The sequence below is a fragment of the Aphelocoma coerulescens genome, chromosome 8 (genome assembly GCF_041296385.1).
Source record: "Aphelocoma coerulescens isolate FSJ_1873_10779 chromosome 8, UR_Acoe_1.0, whole genome shotgun sequence".
NCBI classification, from domain to species: Eukaryota; Metazoa; Chordata; class Aves; order Passeriformes; family Corvidae; genus Aphelocoma; species Aphelocoma coerulescens.
In genome coordinates, this window is record NC_091022.1 from 17,516,432 (window position 1) to 17,536,329 (window position 19,898).

The 19,898-nt window shown below is 37.9% G+C and overlaps 1 protein-coding gene across 2 annotated transcripts in view; it reads right to left on the reverse strand.

Annotated features, from left to right (window-relative positions):
• Window positions 1–570: 570 nt before the first annotated feature.
• PKN2 (protein kinase N2) overlaps window positions 571–19,898 on the reverse strand; it is a 55,478-nt gene continuing 36,150 nt past the window's right edge. For both annotated transcript variants that reach the window (XM_069022891.1, XM_069022892.1), the window contains exons 4-22: window positions 18,950–19,067; window positions 17,245–17,390; window positions 16,934–17,147; window positions 13,964–14,149; window positions 13,568–13,677; window positions 11,508–11,651; window positions 11,294–11,369; window positions 10,819–10,993; window positions 10,444–10,573; window positions 9,846–9,982; window positions 9,679–9,754; window positions 9,505–9,596; window positions 8,364–8,540; window positions 7,718–7,780; window positions 7,546–7,622; window positions 6,062–6,204; window positions 4,698–4,805; window positions 3,041–3,121; window positions 571–2,959 (exon numbers count right to left, since the gene is read on the reverse strand). In XM_069022891.1, coding sequence (XP_068878992.1) covers window positions 2,756–2,959; window positions 3,041–3,121; window positions 4,698–4,805; window positions 6,062–6,204; window positions 7,546–7,622; window positions 7,718–7,780; window positions 8,364–8,540; window positions 9,505–9,596; window positions 9,679–9,754; window positions 9,846–9,982; window positions 10,444–10,573; window positions 10,819–10,993; window positions 11,294–11,369; window positions 11,508–11,651; window positions 13,568–13,677; window positions 13,964–14,149; window positions 16,934–17,147; window positions 17,245–17,390; window positions 18,950–19,067 — 2,457 coding nt within the window. In that variant the 3' untranslated portion in view covers window positions 571–2,755. The remainder of the gene's footprint in view (window positions 2,960–3,040; window positions 3,122–4,697; window positions 4,806–6,061; window positions 6,205–7,545; window positions 7,623–7,717; window positions 7,781–8,363; window positions 8,541–9,504; window positions 9,597–9,678; window positions 9,755–9,845; window positions 9,983–10,443; window positions 10,574–10,818; window positions 10,994–11,293; window positions 11,370–11,507; window positions 11,652–13,567; window positions 13,678–13,963; window positions 14,150–16,933; window positions 17,148–17,244; window positions 17,391–18,949; window positions 19,068–19,898) is intronic.

The following is a 19,898-nucleotide window of genomic DNA, read 5'->3' on the forward strand; positions in this document are numbered from 1 at the left end:
CCTTGAAACTCTGGAACAATTTTGTTTAGGCAGGTATGAAGTGTCTGTCTCTGGGCAAAATGGCATCATGTGAAATTCCATGTGGCTCTTAAGAGTAAAGAATTCTGTTCTAAATGCACTCAGAAAAGAAAGCTTCATCCTCTGTCTAAAGAATGAGCTCAGTGTGGGGTAGGTAGGTATAGATTGTGGTTTGGTTACACAGCTTGCTAGGGAATGGTGGGTAGGAAAGACACTGTAATGAAGCAGTACCCAGGAGTGGGGGTGAGAGTTGTGTCCCCCTTGCCCTCAGAGGAAGCCTGTGAGGGAGAATGCTGAGTCAAGCAGGCCAGACTCCAGCTAACAAGGTCTGCTCCTGTCAGCACTGCTCCAAGCCAGAGACTGCTGTCCTTCAGAAAGAAGGGATGCCAGGAGCCAGTTTGTAATGTTCTTTAAAAGAAAAAAATGGAAGCACACTGAGCTCCCACCAAGAGACTGGGTCCCCTCCTGATGGTAAGTTCGTTTCTGAAGTTACCTGTGGAGAAAACATGACCAGCCACTTCAAGAAACAGCAAAATCATGTTTGTGACACAATTTACAAATTACTCTATTTAGAACTTTAATTTGTGATATTAATGACTGCAAAACACTTAGAATGACATTTGTTAAAGGCACATTTCATTTTAATGCATAGTGTACCATTCTAAAATATCCTAATTTCCTTACAAAGTGCTTGAGCAGCCACATACAGATAAAGTATAGCAAAATATATTTACAATCTAGGGTTTAAATCTTAATCTGCCTAAAAATATTTAAAAAACTACAGAGATAAAATTAGTGCTTTTTTCAGCTTAACTGGGTGAACATACCCTCTAATTTTTTCTAATTTTTTTTTTTTTTTAGTGATTTGCTTAGATTAAAAAAAGATTTCTGTACAAGATGTAGTTACAAAAAGGTATGTTTGAGGATACTTTCGTAAGTATTAAGCACCCTGTGAGATGCTTGTATATATATATATTTGGGAACCAAAAAGGGTGAGCTGACTGTACCTCAAAACTATTGGTTTCAGCTAGATACAGGAACATAATGTTTCTTGTCAATATAGAACCTGGAAACAAGGAATGCTGAGGAGTTGACTCACTCTGCCCAACGTGATTTGTAGCACTGGGGAAGGTGCCTGCCCCACTCCTGTGGGGGACTGGCCTGATTTAGACCTAGTAACCATTATTTTATTTTTTTCTCCCTTAAGCCTCTCCCCTGCCTGACCCTGCAGGTCTGTCCAGCATCGTGATTTTAAACCACCACCTTAGCATTGCATACTCCAGTGGTTTGTGTATCTCTGAATTAATAAAATTACCAGTTTTTAATTCATTTGAGGCGATGCTCACTGCCTTAGCCCATGAACAGCAAACTCTAGCCAGGATGAACCTGTGAGGTTCCAGTGCTGAATAGTGCTCGAGGTAAGGACCACGTGGGAAATTTATTTTCCAAGAGTTAATGTTTGCCCACAGAACAGCAAATGCCAAAAATAGGTCTTGGTTTACAAATACACACAGTGTTTGGTCTAAATTACTTCTCAGCTTTTGAGGTACAGCTTTTAGTGTTAAGGGGTTTATAAAATATACACTGTTTTTATCAAAAATATTCATACATTCTGTTACAACATATTGCTTTTTACCCTCAGTAACTGCCAATCCAGGGGCTGGAGGTCAGTGGCCTACATGGATACGTTTTTTTGTTCACTTGGCCACTACGCAACATTGGTGAAGTGGTACAGTTAAATTACTTGCCTGGAGGTAAGAATACATTACAACTTCCAAATATACATGTTCACAGCATGTATACATTGAAAATCCTTGAAGTTTTCTAAGTGATATGATCTTGTACAGCAGACAGAGGAGGTTGGAGGGGGTTAGATAGGGACTGGGAACTTCTCTGCCCCCTCGGGGGACTAGAAAGGCTCGAGGTGAGTACGGAAGGGGCCGGGCCTGGGCCTTGCGGCTGCTCCGCTCTGGGGTTACACTGAGCAACGTCCTCCTTACATTCCTCATCCCAACCAGGGCCTTAAGCTGTGCTCAAGGAGCTTGAAGGCAAAACTGTTTGGCAAGTGACTTTGGTAAACTTTCCGGATTTTTCTGGATTTTTCTTTGTAATGGAAGCACTTACACAGTTGTTATCTCAAAGGCAAGGTGTTTAACATTTTTCCTAATAAATACCATAGAAAATTTACAAAACAAGGCATATCTGTTCTCAATACCATTATTTTAAGAACACAAGATGAAGGTGTAGAAATGTGTAGTTTTCAAGACTGCACAATATTTAGCTGAAATCATTTGCCTTCTCCGACTAGAACCGTATTCTGTGTGAGTGTCACCAGTATCCCAAGTTATTTCAATGTGGCTGAGTGGAGATCACCTAGCTCAAAGTCTGCTTTTCCCTCTTAAGGCAGATACTTTAAAAAGCGGTATTATCTGCTGCGGAAGAGTGAGAGAAACTGTACAGATCCATGTGTGCCCACGTGCGGGAAGTTCAGCACAGCCTGGGTTCACCAACTCAGCTTAGGAACGCCATAGACCTGCTTTCCAGTGCTCAGATAAAAAACAATATACGAAGAGGCCACTCTTCACAAGAGTGTTAAAACAGTACTCAAAAGGATCTTCATGTGATTTAAAAAAACCCAGACGCTACAGGTGGCACAGAAAGCAATTGAAGGGTCGGTATTCTTCCGAGAGAGGCATTCTTGTGAGCCAGTCAGCTGGGGCTTCACAGTGTGTGGAAATTAACACCAATCAGCAATGTAATCAAAATCTCTGAACATTTCCTGCTCTTCTTCTGAAAGTATCCTTGGTTCCCGAGGTGGAGTGAGGATAGGTGCTTCAGAGGTAAATTCATCATCAAAATTACTAACATCTTCTCGTCCTCTAATGGTGGGTACGAAAGGAGGCTTGACTTTCTTGGCTAGTAAAGCGTGCCAATCAATTTGCTGTAAAATAAATGAACTGATGTTTAGTTTCCCATCTCTACTCTCTTTGTGTCCTTAGAAATAATACTAGTTTGTACTTACCCTGAAAAAGTGATGCTTTTTCACGTCCTCAGCATCTTTCTCTCCAGCTCCAAGACGCCGCTCTGGATTTCTTCGTAGCAGCTGCCAAAACATGCAAGGTTTCAGTGGAGAAAATCAGGGGGAGGGAAAGGAAGGAGGAAGGATGACTGTTACTATGTAAGAGGCAACACCAAGATGAGGTGGACAGTGAAATTCATACTGCCTGACCTATGGCCAATCCTTGCCCCTTGAAGAAAGGGACAGACAAAGCTTTAGCTTTTAGCAGTGCTCTTTCAGCCTGCCAGCACAGTTCCAGCAGCAGCTGAGCCAGCACCAGTGCCACAGCAGACTCATCTGTCTCCCTGCAGAGCTGTGCTGCCATATCTTGGTACTGGAGGTGATCTGGGACAAGGGCTCAGCATGAAGCTGTGAGTGTGAAGTTCCTCTTTGCTGTGAGGGTACATATTTACATAAGCCAATGGTTCTTGCTCGGCTCAGAGAAGAGAGTACTCTGCTGTCTCAGTGCTCAGCTCCTTCACAGCAGCTGATTTACCATGAGAGGGTTCAAGCTGCTTCATCCACTCAGCCAAAGGAAAGGGTTTCTTAACTAACTCCAGAAGCTTGATCCCACTTGTGAATTGTGCTGCTCTGAGCAGTCCCCTGTGCCAGGCAGGGCCCAGCAACAGGGTGAGTTGATATTCATTATGCAGCCATCAAAAAATAATGTCTACTATATTGTGTATGAAATTCTGTGATGGAAAGAGCATGCACAGAGCTCCAACTAGTAAATTGCCAGTACAAAGTTCCTGGTACACATATTGTGGGTGCAGTAAAGCAGCACCCTGTCCCCTGTGGATACTGACATGTCTTTCCACAGCAAAAATACCTTCCCCAGGTACTGCCTTAAAACTGTACTCTGCCTTCTTTAGGCAAACACTCCCTGGGGCTAAGCAGTTGTTTTAAGTTACTGAATATTTATGCTATTACTCAGATAGTTATGTCACAGTTACTGTGCTACAGCACATTGCTGAATTGGGTGCTAAACTGATACTCAGCATCAGACATTTACGTGGAGAGGCTGATTCCAAAGGCTTCGGAACTACCTCTCCAGTATTGCCTTTCTATCAGCTGTGGTAAGGTGCTAACTTAGACAGGTTCAACTGCCTGCCTTTGATAAGCAGACACATCTCACTAAGGAAGAGCACAAATAACAACCATAACCAAAATCAGCTGTTCCTTGCCAAGAATGGGACTGCAGCTGCCATGTGTACAGTGTTCCCTGCCCCAGTTGGAATGAAACCAAAAAGATTTAGAAGTCTTTGAATTAAAATATTCATGTGACAATGTTAATCTACCAAATAGGTCAATGCAGCAGTGTTCAGCTAGGAAAAGAGAGCTGAACTACTCCAGTTAGGTAAAACTAGGAAACTTAGTTCAGAGAGAAAATAGAGCCTCAAGTGTTTTACATTTTAAAAAGAAAAACTTGCTGCTAATAAAGTGGAATGGCATAAACAATTTTCATTTAAGGTGACAGGCAGCATGACACAGAATAAATGAAGCAAGTCCAAAAAAATATACAAAGTGCAGGTTCCTAAAGTATTTTGTTCCTCACAAAAGTAATTGTTGGAAGCAGGACAAGAGGGTGATACTGTAGTATTAATTATTAAAATGTTCTTACCCGTCTCATTATTGAGATGGCTTCTGTAGACAGAAATCGTGGATATCTCACTTCATCATTTACAATGCTGTCAAACACCTCTTCTTCATCATCTCCAGGGAAGGGAGACTATAATGAAAATAATTTAAAAAATACTATAAACAGGCTTAAAATCACAATTGAAAACAACATAAACTCAGCTGAATGTTTGGAAATTAAGTCCTCCGTCCCAGAAACAGATACATGGCTTTCCATAAGGAAGAGAGAAAAGGCAAGTTGGTATTATCCCATAATTCCTACTGAAGGACTGTGCTTTAAAAATGTGCTTTTAGATGTAGGAACACCTAAAACTGGGATCTTCTTTGAACTCAGGGTGTACAGGGAACATAGAAAGTATCTCTCAGCTCTTCTTTGGGGTAGCTATCATTCACAAATAGTGTGGTCATGACTAATTTGTTTTCTTAAAATCTTTAGCATGTTGCAGCTCAAGGGTTTTCAAACTGTTATGAAGTGGCTAGACAGATGTAGGTGACACTGTACAAGCTTTCTGTCCTTTTTTACCTGAAAGGAAGTAAGCTGAATTATCATCTTTTTTTGAAAAAGAACAAAATTATGAATTTTCAGCATGTGAGCTATTACTGTGCCACCTGGGAGATACTGTTACAAAACAGACCAGAAGGTAGAGCAGTATATGCAGTGGCAAATAAACTTCTCAATAGCGATTTATTTATACCAGCTCATTTACATGGAACTGGGGCTTCCTGTTTTAGTGTCTTTGGCATAATCTTTCACTGCTATCCAGTTTTATGTGTTAAAGTTCACCTCCATTCAAACTACAGGAGTAAAGAAGCTTATTTTTTCCTCAAAAGCATTTGAAAGCAGAAGACTGGTATTGCTGTGGACATCCAAATTTGGTAACAGATGTATCCTGGAAACTTAGCTCCCCCAAACTGTATGTATAGCTGTACTGTACTCTTACTCAGAGACACAGATATTAATGTGCCATAGTGGAATTTGATTTAAGACATAATGATGTAATTAAAAATAAAGCAAAGATTTAGAGGTTGTGTCTTTGACCAGTTACAACTCATTGGCTTTTACAATTGCTGATAATTCAAGCTTCAGACATGACTTGCCAACTTCTCCAGTGTTACAGCAGCCAGTATCAGGTGAGTAGCTGCTCAGTATTTCACACTTCTTTTTCTTGATGACACACATTAAGACGCTCACTGTAAAGCTGGGCATGCCATGCATGCTGCATAATGAGTACTGATACTGTGGCAGATACAGGGCATATGAAATGTTGACAGGCTGGTACCTTGAGTTTTGTAACCTTTTAAACATTGCTTAGTTTTATGACTCCAGTGTACCTTACTAGAACTTACCTCACCCACTAGCATCTCATAGATAAGAACACCAAGACCCCACCAGTCTACAGCTCTTGTATAGGACGTTTCTGTCAGCACCTCTGGAGCCAGAAATTCCGGTGTGCCACAGAATGTGCTTGTTCTGTCTCCAAATCCCATTCCTGAAAGTTACAGATAATGAAAAGCAAGCAGTATTTTCTGCCATTCCACAACCTATTCCTCCAAGCAGAACCTCTCTCCAGAGCAACTCCAACTGATACTGTAGATCCAGGGCCTGTGTCCTGAAGGCTCAGGCCAATGGGGTAAAACATTCCCTCCCTATGCCTTTGTTACATATGTGCTTCTGTTCAAATTTTTCTTTCCCTCACTATATGCAGTGAGCCAGATTAAGCTTCCAGTTATACCTCTGTCACCCACTTACCTTTGGAAAGAAACAATCTTACACTCGATTTCTATCAGTTAGCAAAAGAAAATGCAGTACACACTAGTTTAGTCAAACATGCTCCTCTAGATGCTTCTCTAGTGCAAACTACATACAGTAAAGTAAAACATGGAGTGTAGTGAAAGAACTTGGACCAAAATAAGCCCTGTGGATTAGCCAGCAGGGCAGAGTTTTGGACATCAGCACCACCAGGCCTGATGTGACATGACAAGGGGAGCTGCTGCAGAAAACCTGAGAAAACCATTTATTGTAGCAGTCAGTGAAGGAAAGAGCTTTCCTTCTCATTTTGTTTTGCCATTTACAGAACTTATTTGTAGCTATAGTCACAGGACTTGCCCTGGCACTCATGTTTGAAGACCTACTGAATTTATCCAATTCCCTCTCAGGCTACCTAAAAGGAAAAGATATAGAAGACAAGCTATGCAAACTGAAAAAGGAACTTTGCCCACACAATGGGGTTTTGAGAAAAACACTGTAATAGCTACCTCTATTTGGTAGTTGCCAGTAGTGAGATGCTTGGAAGTAACTTTCTAGGCCTCCCTTTTGGGGTAATATCTCAATTTTAGCTATAGTGTACTTTGCACATCATTTCCATACAGTTAGAGTTGCAACTATTTCTGAGCTAAAAAAATAGATAATGAATTTGTCAAAAAGTAAGAGCTAGGCCTGGATTATAATAGCACTTGATTTTGTTGTACAGTGTCAACATGTTTAGAATGAGGAAACCACCTAAGGCTTTCTCTACTCAGTTGTAAAATGTGCAGTGTGCCTTGTTAACAAGCAGAGATGTGATCAAGTAAGAGTCAGAATAGGTGATGCTCACAACTGACAAAAAAATAAATAAAAAGAACAGGGCAATGCTCAGGTGCTCCTCATACTTCCCTACTAAGGAACTTCCTCCTATCTTCACATTTGTACAATCAGAGATGTATTTATTTCCTTCAAATGACACATGGTAAATAGACCCTCTACACATCTGGCAGTCCAAACCTCTCAAGGAACAGTCAAGAGTAGGACAGACTATGGAATTCCCCTAGAAAGAAAATTTAAGGGCCATTACCTTCTTTGCAAAGACCAAAGTCAGCAATTTTCACAAAGCCTTCTGTGTCCAGCAGTAAGTTATCCAACTTCAAATCTCTAAATGAACATTTAAGAACAAAATTGCATCACTTGATGTTTCCTCAGTACTGCTCAGAACAGCTGAAATTCATCTGCTGGAAATTACTACTTACCTGTACACTATCTTGTGCTCATGTAAATACTGAAGTCCAAGAACCACACATGCAGCATAAAATCTGTTGAAAAAGTTAAAATTTCAATGGAATTTCATCGTGATTTTCAGAATGTGAAGTCCATTATTATTGATTTTTTTTTTTTTAATGAACCATCCTTTGAAGATTAACAATTGCTTTTTTTGGCATGGATTAGTTTTATACAAGGCCAGAGTTTTAAAGTCAGATGGCAAAAATGCTCAAACTTGTAGCCTTCAAACTGTAGCATGTTTGCTTGGGCTGGAGGATAAATTTTCTGTAGTGTTCACTGCCATAGTATTGAAGGTTTTCTAAATAGGATTATTCTTTCCTTTTTAGCCTTGTCTGCTATTTTAACTCTTCATTCAGCTTTTTAATGTAATCTTAAAAAAAGTATCATAAAAATTAAGTATTTGTATATAGATTTTGAATTCAGTGTAGATTCAGACATGTTAAACCTTCATGTCTTTTTCTAACAAAATCAGTTAGAATTGCCAACCCTTTTAAAAACTTAAGCAGCATTTACTGAAGTGACATAATGTGGTGGCATGTGGGGATAAAGCCCTTAGTTCTTATCCACTGAGCAAAATGCCCTTCACTTAATGCCACAGGAAGGGAAGATACTCACACTGCTCTGGGTTCAGAGAAGACATCAGTATGAATGTGCATCATCAGGTCCCCACCAGCAGCATATTCCATTACAAAGCACACGTGATCTTTGGTTTGGAAACAAGCAAAAAGGTTCACCAAGAAGGGATGTCTTACACTATTCACAGTTTCAAATATTCGCTTTTCACACATCAAGCTGCAAACAAAATCAGGAACAATTTAAAACTGAGTGCTGAACCACAGTTTTTCAATTCTCAGAAATTACTGGTATTTTATATTTTTTGCTCTATTCATCAGGATAAGATAAGAACTTTTTATTTTTGTTTCAAGACAGATTTTAATACAAGGATTTAATGAATTTATATTTAGCTTTCCCAAATGAAAAGAGGAAACCTAGCAGTCCATGAAAATTGTGCCCTGACAATTTTCCTTCCAAATACTCAGATTGCATTAACTGTGCAGATATAATGTGACATTCATTTCAATCAATTTTTATTTTAATTGTTTACAAGACATAAAGTAGAAAACCAGTGACAGTATTATAGATATCTATCTCTAGTAATTCCTGGTTATTTTTCCTTAAACCAATTGTTTAAGTTGTAGGTTATTGTTCATATAGCTATCCTTCTTCCTGCAAATGAATACAGTCGCTCTTAAACAGTTGTAAAAACACCTTCTTGGACTAAAACCAAACAGTTTTGTAACGGTCCCTTCCCTTCCAAGCAAATTAAAAAAAAATCTGATTTTTGGTTTAAAAAGATTGAAAAACACCCAACAGTAGAGTATACAAAGGGAAAATATGATGGGCAGAGCATGACAGTATGTTACAGGCTGAGAAACAGCAACATAGGTTCTGCCAGTAAAGCAAACAGTCACTGTTATCCCCTAATGTGATTGAAGTAATTAGAATAAATAATTGCAAGAGAACCCGAAAATCAAAAACAGGATCAGCTTTAAGTCAGAGCTGTAGTTCAGGCATAAGAAGGGCACTAAAACAAACCAGAGGTTACTCTGCTCCCTCCTTGCCCCAGAACAAGACTACAGCAGCCAACTATGCAGGGAGATGCCAACTGACTTTGCTCTTCCATTCAATTCATCAACTGCCTGGTAGAGCACACAATTGGTTTATGGAATCCACGTGTTCTATTGTACAAACTGACCTGTCTACTTCATCACGAGCCACAATATCTCCTTTCTTTAAGGCTTTAATAGCAAACATCTCGTTTGTGTTTTTGTATTCTGCCAACAGCACCTAAAACAGAAGAGATAAATTAAAGAGCTGTATCCAGTTTTTGATAAAGCCTTGACACTTGATACAGCCTTTTGACATTTACCTTTCCAAAATGTCCTCTGCCCAGTACAGCACAGCATCTGAAATCCTTCAGACTGAACTGAAATCTTTGTTGTGATCTATGTAAATAAAAAAAGTCACAAAGTTTCTAGTTTGTTAGCTGTAAGAAATATTACTCAGATCAAAACAGCAAAACCACTGCTTTTTCACCTTCTATCTTCAGGCTCTCTGGTGTTGGTGTATTTCATGTCTGCATGGGGAACATCAGACTCACAGATTATTTCAGGCTGGAGTTTTGGAACAATACTATTTCTGCCATTTTCAAAATCAAAAGTTGTTACTTCATCCTGTGAAGAACAAGAAACCTGAAAATTTAGAACTGATTGTGAAGGCAGATGAACACAGAAATTTTACTATAAGCATGTGAAATTCTTAATACACCCAATACCTGGGCTAAAATGGCAAACTTTCAGATGATACAGGTAAGTAAGATTTTAACAGACTGATGAAACCTATTGCTCCAGTTCTTTCTGTTCTTTCTTAATAAAACCATTTCATCCTGAATACTCTAATAGTTTTGGAGTTCTGTTTCTTTTTCTGTGGTGAAACCAATGACAGGGAGTGTTAAACACACCAACCACAGAGGAAGTTTGCTACCAAGAGCAATCAGAGCACTCTATTGAGACAAATCTGTGTGTGGAAGTTAAGGGAGCATGTGCTGATATATAAAGGAAGAAATCCATCATAAAGATGCCAATATTAAAACCTTGTTAAACTGTATAACCCGAGATTCTTAAAAGTTACTTGCCTGAGAAGGCACATCAGGAGCCTTTATCTCAGAGGAAGATTCACATATTTCCACAAGGGAAGATGCACGGGGTGGAGCAGGTGGAGGCTCAGGCTCAAGTTCAAAGTCCAATTTGGCTACAGGAGAGTCACTGACAAGAAAATAAATAACTCCTCAGTGTAGAGCAAAGACTATTTTAGTATCTGTAGATTTCTCCTAAACCAAACCTTGTGTGTGTGGATCAAGCTATAAAACAGTTTTCCACAACTAAAACATGGACAGTCTGCAGCCTTGCAGGATAACCAGACTCTGCACACGTTGTGTACATTAGGGCAGAAGCATCTCACTGCTCCCTCCTGCGCTCAGGGGCACTGCAAAGCTGCAGGGGTGACCTACCCAGCTGGCAGGGTCAGTTCAGCGAGCTGGGCATCCACCACTGGCCCCGTGGCAGGCACTGGTGCTTGGGGGCTGAAGGTGCCAGAGTGATTCACTGTCGGAATAGCTCTTCTTACCAGCCTTCCCCACGTGGCAATATTAATATTCATCTGAGGAGCTCTGAGAAATGTTTTGCCTATAGATATTGTGAAAAAAGAAAACAGAGTGCAAGTAATTTCCTTACTCATTACCAAAACCAATAATTAAAAAAAGCCCATATTAATTACTGAATTTGTCATACTCCTCAGCAATTTCTAATTATTCACAATTAAATGCTAATGTATAATAAGGAATTCAAATACAAAAGATTTCTAAGTGCAATGCCAAATCCTTCATTATCAACAGCATTATCTGCAGGCAAACATTAGACCTCTGTATAAAAAGTATCACAGATCTATACAATTTCTAAGCTTTAAATTTTATATTGAACAATCACCTTGCTGTTTCGAAAATATTTTCTTCTGCCTCTGGAGTTTTGGTCTTCTTTCAATAACTGGATTAAAAAACGTAACCTGCAGTTCAAATAACGTGTGTTATAATTCAAGTTTCACAACAAAATGCATTCTTAAAAGTTTAAGGAAAACTTGCTAAACTATTCTGCAACGTAATATTTGCAAGGATGTTCAAGTGCTTCAAAGAAACATTCTTACCTCTGCAAACAGAGTGCCCTGGGGTTCAAGATAGAGACACATGCCATGCCGCTGGTTATCCAGGAAATCTTCTAACCTCAGAAACTTTACTGCACACAGAGATCTCCAGTCACGCCAATAAACTGAGATTTCTAATTCACGTGACTATGACAGGAAACACAGACACAGGAAATCACTTATTAGTAATTGTTCTGCAAGAGTTACCACAGTACAACTGTTAAGATCAAGCAACTCAAGGACCAAGATGCAGAGCAGTTACTTTAACTGGCTGTCAGAGCTAACCAGTCAGACTGAACAAGCTCTCATTAGGGTGATCACAGCATTTCACTTCAGTTCAGATGTGATCTCCAGTGTAAAAATACAAGTATAGGTGTAAAATTTCCCCTGAGAGTAGAAGCAGAAAGCCATAGTCACCAGACTTTTTGGGTCAGTCTAACAACACTGCTTGATTGAGATGTATTAGCTCAAGCTCTGACAACAAAGTCTAACTTGTGTTTAGAAACCCCAATTTTAGTAGTTTCCACATGACTTGCAAGTATCTACTTAACTTCACACCTGCAGACATTTTAGTACCTGCACGTACACAATGATGCAAAACCATATAGAGTATCTCTAGAAATGCACACACTTTTTGTAACATGGTCATGAAGAGGGACAAAAAACTTTAAACTAACAGGACCTACTGCTGTATCTTGCTAATGTGATTTATGTATTCTTAGGGTGTCTTATATGTGTGTTAAAAATACCTGTCCCAGAAGTGAAGAATCCTGCAATACATGTAACAGCAGCATTGTATGTTACTAGTTTAATTGCATCATGATACATCAGTTTACTGTCTACCACAGTTATGATAGGTTTTAAAAGAAGTAGAAGTCAGGAAGAAGCACCAGATGAAACAATAAATGGGGTTTGGATTGTGCATTTCAAGTACACAAGGATTCACAGAATATTCTGAGTTGAAAGAGACCCACACGGATCATCAAGTCCAACTCTTAAGTGAATGATCCATATGGGGATTGAACCCACACCTTGGTGTTACCAGCACCATGCTTTGTCCTACTGAGCCAGTCTCAGGATATGTGGCCAGGAACAGCAGAAGCAAAGTCCTTTTCTGGCACCAAAAAGCCGAGCTCTTACACAGAGACCATGACTCATAGGAGGCTGGCAGGAGCAGCTACTACACCAAGTAGTTTAAGTCTTAATCTGAGAATATTTGAGGCTTCAGGGCTCCACAGCTGCTTGGTTTTTTTCTGCATTACTCCTACCTGTAGCCTGAATTTCTCTACCTGCAAGTCTGAAGTTGCTTCCTTCCTAGACGGAAGGAATCTGGATTGGGGCTCAGCGGGAAAAAAGCAAAAACAGGAAAGCGGCTTTTATTTTTTCTCATGTGAGAAGCATGTACTGGAGTAAGCATGTACTGGAGATAACATTTAAGCTCCTAAAATATAGTGTAACTTTCAGTCTGTATTTAACACTGACAGAAAAAAATAATCTTTGTACCTTAAAATACTAGGACTATCAGGTATCTAAAAAAAATGCTTGATTAAATATATATAACATAAATTCTACTTCCAGAGTATCAATTCAATACTTGTGCCCTCCAAGTAACATTTAAAGTTATAAGAAAGAACTATTAATGAATTTGTTATTCCTGAAGAATTGACCAGCTGCAGATGAGAACAATTCTATAAAAACACTGTAAAAATTCTATGACATGGTTTTACCAAAACACCCAAACTGTACCTGATATCGCAATTTACTGATAAATAAATAAAAGCTGATGATCCAAATAAGAATGTAAGCCCCGTCTATCACAATCTAAAAACCCACTAAGGGTTAGATCTTGACAAAAATATTACATCAATTTGTAAGTTGGAAAAGATTTCTAGAATGCTGGCCCAGCACAACAGCCTAATCCCAGGGAGCTCACTCTAGTAAAGATGGGAATGCTGCACTTACGGAATTTGAACAAAATGACAGCGACGGGGGAGAAAAAAAGCAACACAAAATTAATACAAAGAATCAACTACAGCTGTCAATGAATCAGGCCACATTTTTACCCTGTCTAGTTCCAGTGTAAATTTCTGATCCCATGACTGATTGGAAATCGGTTTCCAGCTAGTTTGACCAACCACAGTGTTATCCAGCTTCAGTACAGCACAGACTTCATCTGTAAGTAAAGTACACAAACTCAGCTTAAATCTTTAAGAGGATTTTACACAAACAAAAAATTCTCCCATAAGTTTCTCTTAGAAATATAATCTCATATTTAATTGGTTCTTATGGGCATAATAGTGTTGTTGTGCTTTTGCTTTTGTTAACAGGTTACAGGTGAAGAAATATTTACATTTAAAGCTTGAATCAATTTAGTATTTTAAATTACAGAACACATCATGCCCATGAAAATTTAAATAAAAGATATGCATAAAAATAAGAGAAGTAAGGGTATACTGAACTGGACAAGTCATCAGTTTTCAGAAGGTTTCTACTACTTCCACTTTTACTTTTACTGGGTCTGCTTATGAAAGATGATCGGGCTTCATTTGGACTCCAACCAGGTAATGTAATCGACGTGGCTTTTGATCGACCAGGGACATTTTCCAAAATATCTTGGCAGCCCATGAGCCTCACTTCCAGGGTACCTAGAAGAAGATGGACAATGATTTATGAAAGACTTCTGCTCTTAAGTAAACCAAGTGAATGACTAACGACTGATTGATGGCAATAGCTCACATTCTGACTCCCACAGGGTATAACAGAAATATCAGATGAAATCAAAAGACAAATCCAAGACACACATATATATTGAAAATAAAAGCATTAAAAGTCAACTATGTGGGACTCAATCTTCTAGAAAAGAGCAAGAGTTCACCAAGGTAACACAAAATAAATTTTTGTTCTGTGTCTCAGAAGTATCTTTGTTTTCTTCACTTGGGAACCTAACTGACTTGGGTTCAAGTTGTTAGCAATGTCACTTTTTAAGACTGACAAATTTCAAGTTTCCTATTAAAACAATGAATCTTGCAGATGGACCAATAACAAATTTGAATGAGTTTTATATAGCTAATTAATATTGGATAAAATTAACAAACTATTGAGACTACAGATTTGCGTAAGAAATCGCACACTAAGAAATCACATTTGCCTGCTGCATGCTGAAGTCAAATTTGAGTTAGTATGTAATTTAAAATCATTGAATTGTTCCAAGTTGACTGAATTTGGATTTATAAAAGCTGAGACAAGAAGCTATTCTTCAACAAGCTATTCTTCCAAATCTTCTACATCTTTAACCAAATGAGGTATAGAGGCTGCTGTTCAAATTGAAAAGAGTTTCCTCTAGCAGCACAAAAACATCTGAATACCACAGATGGTACAAGAATGGTAGGCTGGCTTCATCCTGTACAAGATAATGTCTAAAACAGTGACACCACCGACTGGCAAAATCAACTGCCAGAAGTGGTGAAATCAGCCAGTTCATAATCAGTGTCAGCTAGAAATGCAGCTCTGAAATGCAGTCTTCTTTTGATAGCAAATGTATTTAACCATGAAACTTAAAAGTACTCTTCTGTAACAGAAACTTAAGTGAGACTTAACCTAGAAATGATCTGGCAACATCATAGCCCACAGAACAGACACCAAGAAACCAGTCTAAGAAGAAATCCCAACCTGTAGGAAGCTAACAGCCGTAAGTGACAGCTAAGCATTAGGCTATGAAGACAAAGAGATGCTATTGGCTTCCGAAACAGGTTAAAAGGTAAAAGAATACTTCATTCCCAAACTCTGTTTAGAAAAAAAAAAGATATTAATAAGCAGAAAAGCTATACTCTTGTATAAGGAATGGATGCAAATCAGAAAGTCATGCTGATGCACGTTAAGAAGTATGACAGTAGCACTGCTCTATTTTTCACAAAGCATTAGAGGCAAAACAGAGACACTGTTCATTTAAATCCAGCTCAACACAAAAGCTCTTTGTATGGGCAATATGAAAGTGAAACTACTAAGAACTTCACAAGCATGTAGCTTTGTTTTGTCAATTTCTGTTAAAAAGTTTTCATACGTATCAGTAAATCACCCGTAAAGAGAAATTGTGACTATAATGTATCTGATCCTTGATTATGTATTACAGGAAAAGAAAAAAATAGCAAGCTGTTTTATACTCAAGGCATGATACTTCCTGCCTACAGTCACTGATCATTTGAGATTTCATTTGATGAGAAAAGTTCCTCTTACCACACGACCTTACAAGGACTCTTGACTGAGGTACTGATAAACCACAATGCAAGAGAAATAGACTTGCTCCATTTTTTTCTTCTTCTTCTTCTTCATATTATTATTGTAGGTTAGCAGAAGACTTCCTCTTTTTGTTTTAAAATATAACCCTACTGTACTTCAAAACTAAATTCTGGTTTCAGTTATACATGTATAACCTGAGTAACATTTGAATTACAGGTGGGTTTTTTTGTAATAAACTTACTATGTTAATAGTAGGCTTAATAGTTACATGCAAAATGTATTAGGAAACAAAGCACAAAATCAAACCTATCTGTTCTAGGAATTCTCATGTGACCATTTACTAAATGAATTTCAAAAAGCAACATAACCCCAAGCAGTCAAAAGCATGTTTTTCTTTAAGAACACTGTGAGGCAAATATTCAAGACCTTTGTTAAACTATCGTTCATCTCTTGAAACTTTACTTTCAAATGAAGGACAATTCCAGGTCAACCCAAACTATGAGAAGTTCCTAAGTCACATTTATATATAAATGTACTGGTCCCTCACAGGAGGCTAAGTCTCTCTCAAAAAAAAAAAAAATCACCCCCATCTTATTAACAAGGAAAATGATTGACACCAACAAACAAGAGTCTTCAGTGGTTTCATGCATGTTTGTTAGGAGCTCCTTCTCTGGATTACAAATGTAACGCATGATTTGGTAGTACAAATCTCACCTTCCAGAAATCCAGTGAGATCCAGTGGGTAAAACAGGAACTGGGAGAAAAGCTGGGTGCCTATCTCCAGCTCTGTCACCTACTTGTATGATCAGGGCAACTCACTGAACCCTGCTGCAACTTTATTTTTCTATCTGTAAAATGGGGATAGTGATACTTATCCACCTTGATGATAAGTACTTGATAATCTAAAGATGAAAGGCATTTGGTAAATGCTAGCAATATAATTCCATAGGGACCTGTTTAAGGCCAGAACTTCACACTTTCAGTAGGATTATAAAAAGGTCAACAAATAAATCAAAGAAACTTATCTGCATTTTTTGCAGTGCATAGACACTTGGAAACTCTAAATGCCTTTTTCTAGGAAAAGAACAACAATTAAATATGCCCAGTAAGAAATATAGTTGTCACTAAAGGCTCATTTTAAACTATTAATTAAGATTAAAAAAAGAAAAAGAAAAAAGCTCTTTAAATCATACCTGTTAAAGCTGCTGGTTTGGACAGTGTACTATACTGGTTTTGAGTAGATATTACACTCTGACGAGGACTTAATGTGGGTGAAGAGACTAATGAAAGCTCTTCTATAATAATACTGCTTTTGGGATGGTTTTTAGGAAGTTCATTCAATCTCTGTTCCAGTGAATACTTCAAGAGGTCCAGCTTCTGGCTTGATTCATTAAATCTTGCTTGTGCCTTTTTAAAATAAAAAGAAATTTGAAATAGTTCAGTTTTTTTTTTTCTTAAAGAACCTTTAAAACAAAGTATCAGAAATTGTAATGACATAAATTACTTCTGAAAGTGCCTTTCTGTCGGTAACTTTCCCAGATCCAAGTAATTTCATCACATTTTTTGCACCTTCTGCTACAGCATACTCTATCCTAAAATGATGCCGTAATTCTTCCATTCGGAGTTCAAGAGGGCTTATCACAGGTTTTGCTGCAAAGAGATATAAACAAACAACCTTCATTCAAGATAACAACCAGGTTTAATTTCTTTAATATCAACCCCTTCTCCATATAAACAAGAGAAGAAAAAGGAAAAAAACCAGGAGAGATGCATATTTGGTAGTCCAAAGAGAAGCTTGAAATATGTCATAAAAGTGACATTTTAAGCATCTGCATTTGAATGAAGAAATAACTGATCAGGGCCTCAATTCAATAAACAGCTCCTACTCCCTGAAGACCTATAATTGCTAGAGGATGTAAGAAAAAGAATATGTCTTCAGGGAAGTTAAAGGGAATAAACCCAAATATCCCAAATATTCAACTGGCAAGGAGGTTTTGAGACTTCAACACTTCTCAACTACACTGTGAGCATTTATCTTTTAAACTACTCTGTAGCCAAGTAGATCCCTGATCAGTTTCTGATAATCCCCCTGATTCACTTGAAATCCCATGGAATCTGGCTTCTGCCAGCAGAGAAATGTAAGAGATTCCATACACTGCCTTTGCCTTTGGTCTGGGTTAACCATTCCAATGTCCACATGTTACAGCACTTAGATATCCTAAACAGAATATTTCCTGGATATACTCCTTTCTGTTTAAAGCCCTAAGAGTAGTAAAAACACAGAAAGGCATTTGAAAGCCCTTTCTAGCTTGAATTTCCTTTTCTTTTAAACAAATGATATACATAACCCATGTGCTAAAATGTGGTGTTAAAAAGTGGTGTGTAAAAACACAGAAACCAAACACCTCATACGCCACAAAACAGAACACACACATACACAGTTTTCATTATCTAGGATATATCCAGGCCCTGACTACAAGCACTGTCATACAACATCAATATTCAGAAATGCACACAAATAAAGTTCAATAGAGATATACCCATATGCCCATAAGTTTCTAGTACACTCATGCTATTAGAGCTCAGGGATAGTTTTTTTATTATTTGAAGATTTTCAACAAAATGTAAGTTTAAAAATACTTCAGAAATGCAGCATGAATATTTCAAGCCAGGTAATTTTAAAAACTTTTTTTTTGATGTTTTAAATATAGTTGTTTAGCACTCAGTCTAGCCTAAATACCTCCAAAACCAGGAAAAATTCTCCTCCATCTGTGCTCCCACTAGGAATAATAAGGTCAATCTATTTAAGTATGACAAGCAGGCTATGTACTGGCATCAGATTTTTTTTTTGGCATCATAATATAAAGACTATATGCTTTAAAGAAAATCACTAATTATTAAGACAAAAGAAAGCATGCATGAAGGGAAAAGGTAAACCACAAAGTAAAAATGGACTGCATAAGGCACAAAAAGGATGCTAAAGAGAGATTGTATATTTCTTCATTATGACAAAGGTATTTTCCTTCCAATCAGATGCATCTGGCAGCCCAATGCACACAAAGTTTTGCCTAGTCTCTGATTATTTTTGGTTCATGCAAGCTTTATCAAACACTCCTACTAGAAATTTATGGTAAGTCTGTGTGCATATGGGTATATATCTATATGGTATTCTGACATTAATGACTCTTATTTCCTTTCTACACCATCACCATTATCAAAAGCCAATTCATTGGTCTGGACTGCCTGAAGAATCTGCATCCTTATAACTTCTATTTTTGTCTTGCTGTCCTGAAGCATCTGCTGAGCTGTTGCAAGAAGTTTTCGATCCTATTAAAACAAACAGACAAGTTGAAATCATAAACTTCTTCATGGAACAAGACACATTGAAAGTTTTAAAAGACACATACTTAGGAACAAGAACTAAACCTGTGCATTTCCTTTGGTATAGCATTAGGCAAACTAACCCCATTAGGATTTTAGTGGAAATTAAGTTAGGACAGAGGCATTGGTTGATTAAAGACTGTAAGCCACTCCCAGGGAAACTGCATGTGTTTCAAGGTGAGTAAAGGAGGCATGATCTAGAAACATTACATGTGTAGATTAATGTTTTGTAAGCTGCTACTAAAGAAAGGAGAAGTTATTGAGTGCAAAATACCTCTGAAACTATGTAGAATGTCTCCAATTTTCTTTGAGTATGGTAGGAACTCTTGTAATAGACAAATTTGCTAGACTAAGCCCACATAAAAGTAATTGTACTATTTAATCTGAGCTGATTTCCAATAGTGAAATTAGAAATATGAAGTTGCTTACATAGCACATTATGTCTGCAGTACATTTTTCTGAACAAGTGAAAGCTGAAGAGTTTTTGCATTAATAAATATGTAACAAACAAGGGTTACTTCATAAGCTATTTCCCCAGCAACCTAAGTACTTTTTAATCTAAATAAACTGAGATAACCAAGTTTTGTTTTCAAAAGCAGTATCACAAGATGCTGTTTAGAACAGAACATTCCTGAAGATGAGCTCTCATAAACCTCTATGGCTGCCATGTGGCTCACTCTCTATGTTCTGGGAATTACCAGACAGCTTAAAGGTGATCTGACTTGCAGGTAAGAACAACACAAAAAAAGGTATAAGAAAATTTAAGGCAGTGTATTT